We start from the raw sequence: 17048 nt of genomic DNA, 5'->3' as shown, positions 1-17048 counted from the left end.
ATCTCATGGTCATGAGATGGAGCCTTACGAGGAGTGTGGAGCCTGCTTAAGATGCTCTCTCTCCCTCTCCCCAACTCCTCCACACATGTGCTCTCTCACTCTCTCTCTCTAAAAAAAAAAAAAAAAAGAAAAGAAAGAAAAGAAAAGGTAATGCAGACACTTACCTACATAATGCATATTAAGAGCCAAATACTTATACTGGAAAAGAGGGTTGTTACTGAGGCTACTTCTTTGGATCTGCTGGAAGAAAGAGCTGACATCCCATCTGTACAGGACATCCAACAGCATGATGCTTGGCACCCTCAGGGCCACATTTAACACTGCCTCTAGTTTTTCCTTTGCAGCCATGTTTTTTCTTGGAGCAGACCTAAAGTTCAGGAGACAACAGATAAAAATAAGTCACCTCAAATAGCTTTTAGGTATCCTACGAATCTAATGGATGGTCACATACTATACAAAAGCTATGTAACAATTTATAACTCTTTAGCCACAACTACTACTTCCAGGTATTCTATTCATGAAATAATCCTTGTATTGAGTTTTCACATTGACTCCTTCAGGTCTTCCTAAACTGAATAAGTATTAAGGCCTCAAATTTATTTTTAAAAAGCTTAACTCCAACTCTAGGCACTAGCAATAAAACATCCCTAATAATACTACAGCTTTTATCCAATTAACTTGAAAGAAAAAATTCACTCCTATAAAACTGAGATTTATGTAGCTCTTAAAAAAGAGCAAATTTTAAGTGGTTATTATAGGAAAAAGCCTAAGCTATTCAATAAAAATCTGGTAACTGCACATTTAGTTTGCAGCATCTCACAGTGTATCCTTTTCCTTACTGCTTACAACCAGAATTGAAGTACTGAATTTACATGATATATATATAATTCAGAGAACTCATGATACAGGTAAATAAAACATGGTTTGCAATACTGTTTCCTCGAACCATTAAAGTTAAACTCTCCATCTGAAATTCTCATAATCTGCCTTCAAAGTGGGGAAATAATGCTCATCAAATTCTTCCTGTGATTCACAGATATCCTGGCACAGGGAAAAAGGCATTGGAGTCTGCAGCCCCTGTCTTTGCTCAGCTATTGATGAGTTGTAGGAACAGATTTTAAAAAAAAATAAAAATAAAAAGGAAGGAAATGAAAGATCTCCAGAACAATTTATTATTTAAAAGGACTATTCTGTGCAACACTGCTTTATATGATAGAGCTTTAAATTAATCCAAGGAATTATGAGAATAAGGTAAACAGAAGTGGGTTAAAGACAATTTTAAGAGTAATGATAATTCTGGATTGTTGGCTCTAACAATATCCTTTTCAGAATTTTGCTGAGAAAGCTAAACATATTTCCAGCTTTGGCAGTAATTTTAGACATTACAGGACAAATGAAAACATTTATTTCTGAAGAAAATTACAGTGACAGATTGCTATGCTATGGTTAAATATTTGTCAGTATTTCCATTTTACCCTAATTTTCATAGCTTCTAGCTCAGTTAAAAAACAAAAAAGGAGCTCAACTTGACAAACCATTATTTTAAGTTTTTCAATCACTGAAAAACTGATCCATTGTATCGATCATTGAGTCATCATATATCATTCTCATTACTCAAAAGTGATATAACCTAAGACTGCAGAGTTAACATTTTCATAAATAAATACTAAATTCTAATTACTTTAAATAAACAAAACCACTTTAAAATTTTTCCTACATAAGAAAAAAACACTGTGAAAGAATCCTAACCACGTAGTTGTGTCCTACGGGGAAAAGAACAGTGAAAGATAAAAACCCTATAATCGACATTTATTGTAAATTACAGCATTCAGGAACCTCAATTTCTCACAGCTCATGATATTATTAAATTTTTTAAAAATCTTAGGAATACACCAAAATATCACAGTAAGGCTAAGGGGATTTTTATTCCTTCTTTTACTGTTTGCCAAATGTTGTAAAATACCCATAATTGGGGCCTAAAAAAAGAAATTCCTTGTAGAAAGTGTTAATACATCTAAACTATCTATATGACTTAAGGAAATATACAAAACCTAACTACTTACTCAGGTGGTCAAATAAATAACTTAGTTTGGTTTATTTCAAAGTACATGAATAGGTTTTTCTCACAAGCCACCAGTCATGCGTGAAAATCATCACAGACTGAGATAATATCACCAAGAGGCTTTATATTATAATGGAAAAAAAGTTAACACTCTTCCTATAATCTAGAATCCAATATAAATCTATTGTTTTTGCAGGTACTGCTACTGAGTTATTACTTGTGGTCCATTTTTATTTCATCTGACTAGGAGCCTTCCTCTTTTTATTTAAAAATATTTTGCTATTTTTAAATGTATCCAATTGTTCACCATTTTTTGTAACTCTTAAAAGGGTCAAGAAAAGAAAATGTAAACAAATAACCAATCCTGCATCAGAAATCAAGATCTGGACAGCTTAGCAGGACAGGGTGGGACCTCCCTAATTTTTATGGAAGATTATCTCTATTACAAAAGAGGGCCATTAGCAGGAGGGTACAAATTCTCTCTCAATCACCACTATTCCACCTCACAAATGGAACAAAACATAACAAAAAAAGGTCTTGAGTTCCTATAGCTCTCAAAAGAAAAGAATATCCAAGACTGATCCCCAAATTCTACTTCATAGTAAACCCAAGATTCAAATGTCTGAATTAAGAAGGACCTTGGATAGAATGAAATATGCCCACTTAATAACAACTCTAGGGACTCCTGGGTGGCTCAGCAGTTGAACCCCTGCCTTCTGCCCAAGGCGTGATCCTGGAGTCCCACATCCAGCTCCCTGCATGGAGCCTGCTTCTCTCTCTGCTTATGTCTCTGCCTCTCTCTCTCTTACTCTCTCTCTGTGTATCTCTCATGAATAAATAAAATCTTTAAAAAAAAAATTCTACTGTTCAGTAAACATTTATTTCTGTATGTGAGTGGTATTTTAGCAAGTCATTAGCAAGCGGGCCCTGTATTTGGACAAATTCAATATATGGAAAACCAAATCTAAAATGGTACCTACAAAGGGCACCTGGGTGGCTCAGTCTCAGTCAATTAAGCATCCCACAGGATTTCAGCTCAAGTCTCGATTTCAGGTTCGTGAGTTCAAGCCCCACATTAGACATTGAGCCTACTTAAAAAAAAAAAAAAATCTAAAATGCTACCCACAAAAGCTGTGGGAAAAAAAATAACCCCCCCCCCCCCCCCCCCCCCCCCGCTAACACTTGATAATTTTGAATCTTTCTAAAGTGTAAGTACCACATGATTGGGTGATCACCATCACAAATAAATACCGCACACTACAATCCGGCACCACACACAATTTAAAATATCGTCTAAACAAAATGTGGAAACATTTATCTTGTTTAAAATCACTGAAATAGGGCGCCTGAGTGGCTCAGTTGGTTAAGTGTCTGACTCTTTGTTTTGGCTCAGGTCATGATCTCAGGGCTCTGAGATGGAGCCCAGCATGGAGCCTTGTCTCAGGGTTCCCCACTCCATGGGGAGTCTGCTTCAGATTCTCTCTCTGCCTCTTCCTCTGCCCCTCTGCTCAGCTCTAATAAATAAAATAAATCTTTAAAAAAATAAATAAAATAAAATCACTGAATCACTCATGTTTGCCAAACCACACTATTAAAAGCATGAAGTAAAAGTGGAGATTTATCTCCTGGGGGAAAAAGATTATTATACTTCTATGATGCTTGGTTCAAGCCTAATTTATCTTTTTCTGAGATTTATTATCAGAGCTAATGAGCATATTCCAAGTCAGAGGAAGCTTAAAATTCTCTTAAAATCAAAACAGTATCAAATAATCCTCACAAATAAGCAGAGGAACTGAACGAAAATTTAAAGTCCTTACTCTCCTAAAGCCAAATATACGTTATTTCCTGCCTTGTACAGTTAACAAATTTTCTCCTCCATGAAAGATTTTTATATTGCCTCCTTGATACGTTAGAAGAACTTGGAAAGTAATATGCAAAAACTATGTCTCAGCAAGTAATATAAACTAAATGTGACTCAAACTTAAAGATGTTTTACAGTGGAACAGTTTTTAAAAAAAACCTTTCCAAAATCAGCAAAAAAAGACTCAACAAATGCTAACCAAAAACAGGACCACAATGATTTCATTAAATGACTTTCCCAGACTTGGAAGCAGCAAGCACCACTTACACAGTAATGTCCTGTACAAGTATAACGTTGCACAGTTCACCATTCATATTTGTGGGTTAGGAAACACAGGAGTCTCATTCTACACATTCCTGAAAACACTGCATTTTGGTTTTGAATATGAAGAAATCAAACAAATCATCTTGAACAATTCAGAAATCATACACTTCTTTAAGTCATAGTTTGTTGAAAAATTATGTTAAGAAACACAAAATCTGATCTTACCAAAAAAAAAAAAAAGGGTATTCACATCTCCTAGATAAAACGTCTTTAAAAAAAAAAAAAAGGCAAAAATCAGAAAGCTGTAGGACCAAATTTTAAATTCAGTACAATAGAAAATTTAAGGCTGAAACTTTCTACACTTTTTTCTCCCACCAAAATTTAAAAATCATCATTTTTCTTTGTCCAATCCAATGGGGGAAAAAATTCCACCATCGGCTAAAACCGATATCTAGAAAGGTTTTTCTGGTTGTCCGTATGTTAGGATGGTGAGCCCTGCAAATATCAGAGGCAAAACTAGAACCTAAAATCGTAGGTAAACTCAGCTCAAAACTGAGATACCCGGGAGGAGAACGCATTTCTTACATAAGCATTGGCACATGTTTTAAATATAGCTGGTCCTCCCCACTCCCACACTATTCCTAGCTAACTTTGCATGTATGATTTCCACATAAACTACTAGCAATTCTGTGATTTCTCGATATCTCCCAAGTGGCAAAGACATGGAGTCCACTCTGAATAACCGGACCATCTTTCAACACTTGAGGGGATAAAAACTGCTCTCTCTGCCTGCCATTGGGCCCTCAGCCTGGGTCACGACTGCAGCACCGACAGCTCATCCTTTGGGCAGGATTCAAGATTCAGTAGAACGGCACGGTCCGTATTTTAAAAAATAAAAAGACACACAGTCCTCTCCTTTCAAACTAGTTTCCTGTTTACTGCAGACTGCGATGCAAAGCCATCCATTAATCTTTGATGCCTTCTCACTGCAAAGCCCCCTTCCTCTCTCCCCGCACCTCCTCCCCCACCCCGCCTGCTGATCTCAGCTGCGTTTGAACTATAGTAACCCCAACCCAGCTCGACGCAAAGCAGGCAGCGCAGCAGCAGGGCCGCTGCCGCCGCGGGGCTAGGAGATTACGTTCGCAAAAACTCTGCCAGTAGAGAGGCCCGTGCCAGGGAGCTCCCCTCTTGTCTGGCCAAGGGTGCTGGTCCCGCGGCGCCACGCACCAAAAAGCTTCCAAAGAAAGATGCGGGAGAAGTTCATCATCCCCGAGCAGGAAGGGGTCTCCGTCCTAAAGGGAGGGCAAGGGTCTCGGGTAGAAAAAGCAGAACAGGAGTAGGCTGGAGAAGGGATGGCAGGCGAGAGAGGAAACGATGGGGACAAAAAGGAAGGGATGGGGAGCGCTCTCACGGTAAAAAAGGACAGATGGGATGGAGAGCAAATGGGCCCCCATTCGAAGGATGGCTTGGCAGGCCTCTCTGCGCCCCCAAACACCCTCAAACCGCATAAGAGGAGGAAGGAGGAGACTGAGTTTGGGGCCTGCGTGGACCAAAGAAGGAGAAGTCAAAAGAAAAATGGGAGGGAAAGCTTGGAAGCAAAGTGGACAAAGACGCAAAAGAGGGGAAGTTGGAAGTGGAACTGCAAAAAAGGCGCTGGAAAGCAGCAGCTAGGAAAGAGGCAGCTCCCGAAGGGGCTCAGACATAGCCTCGAAACGGGGTCCTGGGGAGGCGATGGGGCAGAGCTGAGAGGGGGCATCGCTGGGACGCCGCGGGGAGGTGAGGGATGCCTCCAGGAGGGTGGGGAGTCGGGAAGGCGGCGCCCAGCGCGCGGGGGCTGGCGGAGGGGCCTCGGCGGGGTCCGGGAGCCGAGGACCGAGTGGGAGCGGGCCGGCGGGGAGGGGGCGCGGCGGGCACGTCGCCGACGCCGGGAGGAAGTAGGGAGACGAACCCGGGCAGGGGCGAAGGGGGAGAAGAGGAAGGAGCGGGCGGAGGGCTTGGGGGAAGGGCGGCGGGAGGAGGGGGGAGGGGAGAGGGGAGGGGGGCGGGGACGCGCCGCGACCAGACCTGGCCGGGGGCCGGGGGGCCGGCGGCGCGGACGGCTCGGTCACCTCGGGCTGTGGCCTCCCTCCCCGCGGGGCGAGCCGCCGGCGGGCAGGCGGGCTCCGCAGCTCCCCGGCTCTCTCGCCCGCCCTCCCGTTCTCCTCGGGCGGCGGCGGCGGCGGCGGGGGCCGGGGCGCGCGGCTCACAGCGGCGGTTCTTCGGCGCCGGGCCTTGGTTGCAGCGTCTTGGGAGGCGGCGGCAGCGGCGGCGGCAGCGGCCCGACCCGTGCGGTCACCATCGTCCGCGGCAGCAGGCGCTGCGGGCCGAGCCCCTCAGCAGCCGGCGGCAGCCATGGCCTACTGCGCTCGCTCCTCCCGCCCCCGGCGCTCTGCGGCGGCCGCGGTCCGCTCTCGCGCTCTGCGCCTGCGCGCGCCGCGCCCCGCCCCCTCCCCCGACCGCGCACGCGCACGCGCACGCGCACGCGCCGGCGCGCGCTCCCGCGCTCACTCACAATCGCACCGGCCCGGGGCTTCCCGCGCCGCCTCCGGTACGTGGGCGGGAGACACGCGGCCCACGCGGCCGGGCTCAGGCAGCTATGGAGACGCGCACCACGCCGACACCTGCACGCGCACTGTGACACGCGCCATTCTGACACACGTGTGCTCTCACACTCCCCGACACCGGAGCCGCACGCGCTCGCACCCACACTCACCTGCCGGGACCACGTGGGAGGACTGGAGGGGCTGATCCTCACCGTGCAACCGCAGTAGCAACGATGCTGGAATTTTTTTTTAACTCCCTCGCTGACTGGGCTGGACTGTCAACTCCATGGCGTCGGGAACCAAGTCTGAGATGGCTCAGCAATGCCTAGCACACAACTGGGGCTCCTTACGCCCCTGTCGAATAAGTGAGTGGATGCACCACTGAAGACGTTCACGGGTTATCCCTTGATTTTAAATTTCCGCCCCTTGGTTTAAAGAATTTGTTCAAGGAATTTTATTGTATGAAATTAAATGGTATTTGTTTCGTTTGGTTCAAGGGTCAAAACAGAGATTAGTGTATACACCCCGTTCCCAAGGTCAAGGAGGCTCGGTTGTTTTCTCCCCAACTGACCAGCCTTCCTACTCTAAATGTTAACACCTTTTAGGGCAGAAACTGTTCCCCACTTCCCAAAACAAAGCCTGAGGCACGTCGTGTGTGCGCAGAACAAAACAAGAATGTTGCTAGGCTTCTAAGCTTTGCTGGACTCCTCGTTCCCCGGTTTTTCTAGGGCCTCACGACTCTCCACAAATCCCTCACCCCATCTGCCTCCTTTTTCCCCAGGGAGAAAAAAAAACAACAAACAAACAAACAAAAAAACACTGTTCCTTGCTGTGTCTTTGGTGAGTTCCTGGAGATGGAGATCCAGTAGCTACTAGAAACCAGTCTGGCCTTTGATGTTGGCAGCGCCGTATGTACACTGAAAATACACACCCAGTAGTAGGTAAGATGTTGCAACTATACTAGATCATACTGGAATTGTGAAACCTCCACTTCTGCATGGACCAGAGAAATTAACCTACTCCAGTCTAGATTTCTTTGTTGGGGGCCCCCCTTGGAAATTCAAGTCTGTCTTCTGTACTTTAAATAGTAAAACCTCCAAGTCCTCACAACCTTTGTATCTTGCTAAAATTGTAAAAGCAAGCTCCACCTTTAGCAAATATAATTCCTGGACATATCATTCAGTCAGATTTAGAGGAACTTTCTTTCCACTAGTTTGATAGCTCTATAGAAATGAAGTTTTAAAAATTTCTGGGAAGTGTGTTCATAACTTTCCATAGACACCTTTCATCCTGGTGCCTTAGACTACTTTGGAATAACCAAGCCTGATACATGATAGAGCAGCAGTTTTATGAGTCTTTTTATATATAGTCTGGTAAGAAATTAGAGGCCACATGACTAATGACTAGAATAGAAAAGTGCCCAAGAAAGCAAAGCTTTATTCTTTGGTTTCCTCCTCACTTTAACAACCTTACTACTGACTCAGGCAAAAAAATCTAAGGTCAGAAGCATTGCAAAAAGTCGAAATCTATATGACCTTAAATTCTAATTGGATTTATTTATTCTTTTAGGGTAAATTGCAGAATCTTGAAATTTTCCTTTAATATTGTTACCAGATTTGTGTTTTGTTTAAATGGAGGAGAAGCTTACCTCAGCTCTCACATTTCCTTTTTAAAGGAAAAAAAAAAAAAAGGCTTCGAAATCCTATAACCCTCACTAATAATAAGTACTCCAGACTTGTAAAAGCAGGAAAAAGTCACATGTCTTTTTCACCTTTGAATTTTACAGTAGCTGCCTATAAATGCTAAAGCTCAAAACAAGTAAAGAAAATTACTCTGGTAATGAAAGGGTTACTGCTATTATATTGCTGCTAATCCAGTTTTGGGAAAGCTCCACATTGCCAGATGCAGGTAACTGAATGAAACTAGAAAGAAAAAAAAACAGAGAGAAGAACTGGGGGTGGGGCTATAGAGAAGATTGCCGAAGATGGCCCAAATAAAAAGTGCAGTGTAGAAACGACTTGCTAGAGGCACCCAACTCACCCAAAACAGCAAAGGTCAAGAGTAAAACTTGTAAGTACCTGGAACCAGGCTTAAGAAAATGCCCAAATGCTACAACCTGGCCATAAAAGGAATTATCTTCAGGGCTAGAAAGAAAGAAGTGGAATGTGTATGATGGTGGAATGGGAGACTGTGGACTCCAAAGGTTATTCTCCTGTTCTCTAAGTTTGGAAAAGTGCATGTTTGTTACAGCCCTAGTTATTCCAGAAGACTAATGTTTGAATGCCTTATAAAACCAACTATTGGGCAGCCCTGGTGGCGCAGTGGTTTAGCGCCGCCTGCAGCCCGGGGCGTGATCCTGGAGACCCGGATCGAGTCCCACATCAGGCTCTCCGTATGGTGCCTGCTTCTCCCTCTGCCTATGTCTCTGCCTCTCTCTCTCTCTCTGTCTCTATGAATAAATAAATAAAATCTTAAAAAAAAAAAACTATTGCTAATAATCCCATAGAAATTGTCCTCTGTTACAAATCTGCAGATAATTGATAGCCAATTCACTATGCCTTCTGGATCCAGAGATAAGAGCTCATATAACAGGGATCCCTGGGTGGCGCAGCGGTTTGGCGCCTGCCTTTGGCCCAGGGCGCGATCCTGGAGACCCAGAATCGAATCCCACGTCGGGCTCCCGGTGCATGGAGCCTGCTTCTCTCTCTGCCTGTGTCTCTGCCCTTCTCTCTCTCTCTCTCTCTCTCTCTCTCATAAATAAATAAAAATAAAAAAAAAGAATAAAAAATAAAATCTTTAAAAAAAAAAAAAGAGCTCATATAACAGACTTCAGATAATGGGGCCCAAATCCAAAAAACTCAGATAGCCAACACTGGAAATACAGGGGAAAGGAGGCTTATCATATATTCAGTTTATTTACTCATTTTATTCCTAGGCGCACCATGAGGTTTTCTTTAATTCCAAAATAATTAACTTTCTTGAGTAGAAGAGTCTAAATGATATATAAAATTTAATTCAACCTGACTACCCTCATGATTTGATTTTGAAAGTCAATTCTAAGAGGAAAACTGTAGTCTTCTTAGGCAACATGGTTCAGTAAAGAGAAATTAACTCTTTTTTAGATATAATTGAAATAGAATTCATGTACCACACGATACACTTCTAAAGTGTGCGACTTAGTGGTTTTTAGTAGATTATCATAGAGTTGTGAAACCATCACGCAATCAACTTAGTACATTTTCATCACCATCTCCTTTCCAAAAAAAAAAACCAAAATACAAAAACTCTCTTTCCCTCCAGCCTTAGGCACCTGCTAATCCTTCTGTGTCTTACAGATTTGCTTATTCTGGACATTTTATATAAATTAAGTCATACAAGATGTGGTCTTTTCTGTCTGCCTTATTTCCCTTAGCAACATGTTTTCGAGGTCCCTCCATGTTGTAGCATGGAGAGTTATTTAATTTCTTTATATTGCCAAATAACATTCCTTTGTATGGCTATATCACATTTTGTCTAGCCATTCATCAGTTGATAGATATTTGGGTGGTTTCCATATTTTGGCTCTTATGAATAGTGCTACTATAATCATTAGTATCATATACAAACTTTTGTGTAGACTTTTGTGTAGACACATGTTTTCGTGTGTCTTGAGTATATACTTAGAATAGAATTGAATTACCTGGTCATATAGTAACTCTGTGTTTACCTGTTTTCCAAAGTGGCTGCTCCATTTTACATTCCCACCAGCAGTATATGAGGAAAGAACTCTCTTAGATTCAGATACCCTTACCTGTTAAATATGGGACCCTGTGCCAGATGTTCATAATTTATAAACATCTCCATTTGTCCTCTGTAAAATAGGGATAATGACAGTATCTATTTTACAGGATTATAATAATAAATAAAACAATATATGCTAGTATTCCTGGTACAAAATAAGTCCTCAATATATGTTATTCCCTCTGTCTTTGGTATCTGATTGGCAACATTTTTTTTTTTAAGATTTTTTTAAATTTATTTATTAGTGAGAGACACACACACAGAGGCAGAGACACAGGCAGAAGGAGAAGAAGTAGGCTCCACACAGGGAGCCCGACACGGGACTCGATCCCGAGACTCAGGATCACGCCCTGGGCCAAAGGCAGACACCCAACCACTGAGCCACCCAGGCGTCCCAGCAACACTTATTCTGTACTAAAATCAGAGATAAAATTATAATTTCCTTTAAACAATAAGAAATACATACACACAATTGGTGCAAATAAATATTTTTCGTGGATAATTGGAAAAGCAATAGAACTTATATAGTTTTAATTTAAAAATAAATTTATCTTTTTATTTTAAAGATTTTATTTACTCATGAGAGACAGAGCAAGAGAGAGAGAGAGAAGCAGAGATACAGGCAGAGGGAGAAGTAGGCTCCATGCAGGGGGCCCGACGTGGGACTCGATCCCGGGTTTCCAGGATCAGGCCCTGGGCCGAAGGCGGCCCTAAACCACTGAGCCACCCGGGCTGCCCTAAATTTATCTTTTTAAAAAAGATTTTATTTACTTATTTGAGAGAGAAAGAGCACAAGCAGAGGAAGGGGCAGAGGGAAAAGCAGACTCCCTGCTGAGCTGGGAGTCCCCAGGGCTCAATCCGAGGACCCTGGGATCATGACCTGCGCCAAAGGCAGATGTTTAACCAACTGAACCACCCAGGTGCTCCTAAATTTGCCCCTAAATTTATCTTTTTCTTCTTCCTTTAGACCTAATGCCTGAGACAGGAGGACAAAATACATTGTTGTTTGGTTTGGATTTTTCAGATTTTCCCCAAAATATTTTTTATTTCCCCAGTTTTTTTATCTTAAAGAGTTTCAAAGATACATAAGATTTTTTTAATTGCGATCATCACTCATATACTCACCATCTAGATTCAACAATTGTTAAAGTTTTAAATATTTGCTTTATATGTGTGTGTTGTGTGTTAAGCTCTTTGAGAATAAGTTGCAGACATCAACACACTGTACCCCTCAGTACTCCAGCCTGCTTCTTCTGAAGCTTTCTCTAATATTATCAAATGACCTTACCACACCTAAGAAAATGAATTATAATTCCCTAATCTTTTACTAATTCCCTACTACTTTTACCGTTTACTATCACAGTTCTCCCTGAAATATGTTTTACAGGTAACTTTTTTCCTAACCCAAGACCCAATCAAGTTTCACTCATTGCCTTAAATTGTTATGCCTTACAAAACAGCTTTGCTTTTAATCAATCTGAGTGCTTGTGCCTGTTTTGAATCTCTAACATATCAGCAAGGTGGAAAATGTATTGTTGCCATTGTTTTTAGATTTAAGCTCTTCTGGCGGACCTCTATCCCACCCACTTTATCTGTATTGATTCTGATTGAGACTGGGATGGGTAGTAATACAAAATTGTGTGCTGCATGATGATATTCAGCTGAATAAATGGATATTGTCATAGACATTTGTTAGTTGCTTCCCCATACCCATTATTCCCTTTTTTTTTTTTTTTTAATTTATTTATGATAGTCACACAGAGAGAGAGAGAGAGGCAGAGACACAGGCAGAGGGAGAAGCAGGCTCCATGCACCGGGATCCCGACGTGGGATTCGATCCCGGGTCTCCAGGATCGCGCCCTGGGCCAAAGGCAGGCGCCAAACCACTGCACCACCCAGGGATCCCTCCATTATTCCCTTTTTAATACAATCTTGCACATTCTAGCCATGTAGTCTATTGGTGTATTAATCAGTTTATCCTATCTCCCAACATGGTTAGTCCAGAGAAGGACCCATGACCTGAGAATCAGGGCAACACAACACCAGAGCTTTGGATTCAACTATTGAAAGAACAAAGTTTCTCTTTCCTGCTTAATCTAAAAAAGGAATCTTATAATTTCAGGGACTACAGGTAGTCATCTTGGATCTAAAAGGTAAGAACTTGAAAATGACTCAAAGCAGGTAAAAGAACATAAAAAGAAACCAGGATCTGGTCCCAGTGTATGAGTCCTGTTCTAAGCTCCATCCAAAGCCAGCATGTCCACCTCCTGTTCTTAACTACATTCGTCAATAAATTACCTTTTTTTGCTTAGACAGGTTGTGTTTTCTGCTGTTTGCAGTTAAGAAAGTCCTAAGGCATTTGATCCTTTTAATTTGTTAGAGTAATATGCTGTTATAAACATAGGATGTAACTTAAAAAAAATGAGAGGTAGAAACACAATTGTACAACTTAACAAATTGTTATAAAACTCAACTATTTAACTACTCTCCAGAAATAGAAGCTTGTTAATACCCCAGAAAATCCCCAATACTCTTTCCCATCACAACTATCTCACCACAAAGGTAACCATTTCTCTGACTTTAATATAGTCACTTCCTTATCTTTGTTTAACCACCTAAGTATGAATCTCCAAATGTTGTTTAGTTTTGCCTGTACTTGAATTTTATATACATGGAATTATACAGTATATATTCTTTGGTGACCAGCTTTTTTTGCTTAACATTGTGTTTGAGAGTCAATTATTTTCTTATGTGAAACTGCAGTTCAGTCATTTTCATTGTGGTATAGAATTCTATCACATGGAGAGAACATTATTTATTTATTCATTCTGCTATGTATGAACATTTGGGTTCATGAACACCCAAATCCCAGTTTGGGGCTACTACAAATTATGCCATCAACATTTTTACACTTGTCTCCCAGTGCACACAGGCACACATTTTCTTAGAAGTGCATTGCTGGGCCATAGTCTGCAGGTATTCAACATTCTTAGGTAACTCCAAATTGTCTTCAGAGGTGTTTGCACCAATTTACACTCCCAACACCAATCCCTCAGAGTCCTATTGCTCTATATTTCAGCCTACAATTGACATTGTCAGCTTTTAAATTTTAACCATTCTCCTGGGGTTTTTAACTTGCATTTCCCCAATTGCTGATGAGGGTGAGTACCTTTTCATATGTTTACTAGCCTTTCAGACTTCCTCTTGTATAATTGTTCAAGGCTCTTGCCCAATTTTCTCCTGGGTTGTTTGTCTTCCTTTATATTGTTTTATATAAAAGTTGTTTTATAATCCTTTATATTCTGAATGCAAGCTCTTTGTCAATTATCTACACTGAAAAAATCTTCTCTTGTTCCATAACTTCCCTTTCATTCTTTAAATGGTGTTTTTAATGAACATAAATCCTTAATTTAATATTTTTTAAATGTTTAGTGCTTCTTTTAAGCCTATTTCCCGCCTGCTCCACAGTGCCATCCCAAGTCAGATATGTGTATTTGAGTAGGTCTGTTTCTGAACTATTTCATCCCACTGGCTCTTCTGTCTTTGGTAGATACCAAACTGTTTCAATTACTGAATCTAAATAAGAAGTCTTGATAGGTGGTAGAGCAAGTCCTCTCCCCTGAGCTTCGTTTTATTTTGTTTTCTTCAAGAGAATCTTGGCTCTTTGCATTTCTTTATCAATTTTGGAATCAAATTTGGAATTTGTGCTTGTTAAATTACCTAAGATCTAGTTGAGATTTCTAGTTTTCAACATGGAGGTCTTACATTATCTTTTGTTACATTAATTCTTAGATATTTTATGTTTTTGACGCTACTGCTAATGGTAATTTACATTTTGTGTTAGTCTTTGAATATGTAACGGTAAATCTCAAGAGAATCCCTGTCCCCAAGAACTTCCAATCCCTTGGGTTTGCAGACAGACATATTAAATGTTTTAATGTAAAGTGAAATGGACTAGTTATGCTAAGGTGGGCAGAAGTTACCATGGAAACACAAATGGGATGGATTCACCCATTCTGTGGGGTCATGGGCTGGAAGAAAGGGAAAGGCATTCTAAGTGTTAAAAATAGGTAGGAATCAGCTGGTGTGACTACAGAGTGAGGCAAAGAGGGTAAGAGCACACATTTTATATACACATTTCAGAAAGGATGTTTACGTGGAACACTTCTTGCCTCAGTGTTAAATGAGGTGCCAAAACAATAGAATCAGATGTCAGCATGGGTGTGAAGCAAATTCTCCTATGGGCATAATTTACAAAAGGAATGTGAGCAAACTAGTTCTAAGACTCCTGGACCCATTTAGCCAGATAAGGTTATTAAATGCTGTAAAAGTGTGAGTAAAGAAAGGATTTGAGAAAAGTTTCTTTGGAGACAGCTGTTGCTGTCAGTACTGCCAAGCAAATGAGACATCATGGGGGATACTGCCTCCTTCTCCTCTGGTCTAATAGTGATGAGATCTTCCATGAGACCATTCACAGAGTTTGAAATGTGTTCCCTGCAAAGGGCTGGTGCTTGATGTCCACCTGAGAGAGTGAAAGCAACCTGTGGCTGTCTTGGGATGGATGATCATTGCTAGAGTTTGTCAAAGGAAGTAAGAGGTATGTGGGTGTTTCCCATGGAGCAAATGTGCACCACATGGGAAACAGGGCAGGCTGACCCCAATTGTCTGGGGCCTTTTACAGTAGGACTAAATAGAAGGGCAGAGGGCCCTGACAATAAGAAATTGGATAGAGATAAAAATCCAATTTTGAGAGTCACATGTGACTGCCTAGAATAAAGGTACATCCATCCAGGTCATTGATACCATAATTAAGAAATCTTCAAACAACTCACGGAGGGTCACCAGCTTCATGCTTTAGTTGATCTGTTATAAAAAGTGAGCTAGCTTCTCCTAGTTTATATACCAGTAGCAATCTGGTACTAATTGTTCAGATTATACAAAGTAACTAGTAACCAGTATGGAAATAGCCTAAGCACTCTTGGAACCAGGTCCTCCATCTAAGTCACTTCATGACTAGCATCCTGAGCCATTAGCAAGTCAGTGATATTTTTCAGTTGTATTGTCCATATATCTTTCTCAATCAGCCTCTATTAAAAAGAGAGAGAGAGAGAGAGAGAGAGAGAGAGATGTGCACTAGGCACCAGGAGAGAAAGATTCAAGTTTAGCCACCTGCCAGATTCAGAGAGTTTGAAGGCTACTAACAAGTATGAACTTCCCCATTCTTGACTTGTCCTGCTTTGGGCAGCTTTCACCCAGGTGGGGTCTGATGCAGCTGCTGGTACACAGGAAGGAAGGAAGTGGGGACAGAGCAGAAGTCTACCACTTCACATATGGAGAGAACTCTCACTGTTTGAAGGGAGATTGAAGCATTTAATTAATCTCTTGAGTGGACACATTCTAATTACCAAATTAGATCTGTAACTTAGAGTGAGTAGGACTGCTCATTAAGAAGTCTTGGGATCTGTCCAAGTTTGCATTGGAGGGCAGGAAAAATAAAATAAATTTTCTGAATAAAAATATTAAGGGCTAGTATGTAACAAAAGCAGATACCCCCCCAGAGTGTAAAGTACATGTAAGAAATGAAAAGCAATACAATTATGACTGGATCTAAGATTTACAGAGGGAATACAAGGATTGATGAAGTAAACTGGGCTCTGTTCAGGAGCTCAGCAAAGACTTTCTATGCCATGCTAAGGACTCTGGACTTCAAAGGAAATGAAGCAATACTGAGGAGTTTGTGCAAGAGAGTTTAATAGTTATTGGTTATTTACTGTGTTCTAGGCTCTGTCAGTGGTTCACATGAATTATCACATTGTACCCTGCTTCATGTCAGACTAGCCATGCCAGAAAAAGTAACACAGAGTCACATTTCTGAGTCTATTTTTAATTTTTTTTTAAGATTTGTATTTATTTGAAAGAGAGAGCACAAACGGGGAGGAGCAGAGGGTAGGGAGAGGGACAAGCAGACTCCTTGCTGACCACAGAGCACGATGCCAAGCTCGATCCCAGGACCCTGAGATCATGACCTAAGCCAAAACCAAGAGTGGGACACTTAATTGACTGAGCCACCCACGAGCCTCCACATCTCTGAGTCTAGAACTCAAACTCCAGTTAAATCTAAGCCTTACTGGGATCCCTGGGTGGCGCAGCGGTTTGGTGCCTATCTTTGGCCCAGGGCGCCATCCTGGAGACCCGGGATCGAGTCCCACGTCGGGCTCCCTGTGTAGAGCCTGCTTCTCCCTTTGCCTGTGTCTCTGCCTCTCTCTCTCTGTGTGACTATCATGAATAAATAAATAAAATCTTAAAAAAAAAAATCTAAGCCTTACTCTTGACTAGTTAGGTGACACTGGGCAAGTTACTTAACCTCTCTATACCTCAGTTCCTTTATTTTTAGGATAAAGATAATTACCCAAAGCACTTCATATATTCTTTGTAGGATTAAATGTGTCCTCATTCTTGGTGACTTCAACAACAGATAATCCATGTGGGGTTTTCTTTT

At 41.5% G+C, this 17048-nt stretch overlaps 1 protein-coding gene and 1 long non-coding RNA gene across 3 annotated transcripts in view; one reads left to right on the top strand and one right to left on the bottom strand.

Moving 5' to 3' along the window:
• The window catches only part of RNF145 (ring finger protein 145), a 56906-nt gene extending 50483 nt beyond the window's left edge, over positions 1-6423 (bottom strand). The window contains exons 1-2 of one of the 2 annotated variants that reach the window (XM_038534883.1): positions 6296-6423; positions 165-367 (exon numbers count right to left, since the gene is read on the bottom strand). In XM_038534883.1, the coding sequence (XP_038390811.1) occupies positions 165-348 (184 nt within the window). In that variant the 5' untranslated portion in view covers positions 349-367; positions 6296-6423. Of the gene's footprint in view, positions 1-164; positions 368-6251 lie in introns of both variants that reach the window. The other variant, XM_038534882.1, reaches the window with a different exon arrangement.
• A 302-nt stretch (positions 6424-6725) lies between these two features.
• LOC102151434 lies at positions 6726-16515 on the top strand. The gene is made up of 3 exons (XR_005358356.1): positions 6726-7134; positions 7551-7710; positions 12672-16515. It is a non-coding gene; the product is annotated as an uncharacterized LOC102151434 (long non-coding RNA).
• Positions 16516-17048: the final 533 nt, after the last annotated feature.

This window comes from Canis lupus, chromosome 4 (genome assembly GCF_011100685.1).
Source record: "Canis lupus familiaris isolate Mischka breed German Shepherd chromosome 4, alternate assembly UU_Cfam_GSD_1.0, whole genome shotgun sequence".
Classification (NCBI taxonomy): Eukaryota; Metazoa; Chordata; class Mammalia; order Carnivora; family Canidae; genus Canis; species Canis lupus.
This window is presented reverse-complemented; position numbering and strand designations above follow the sequence as displayed.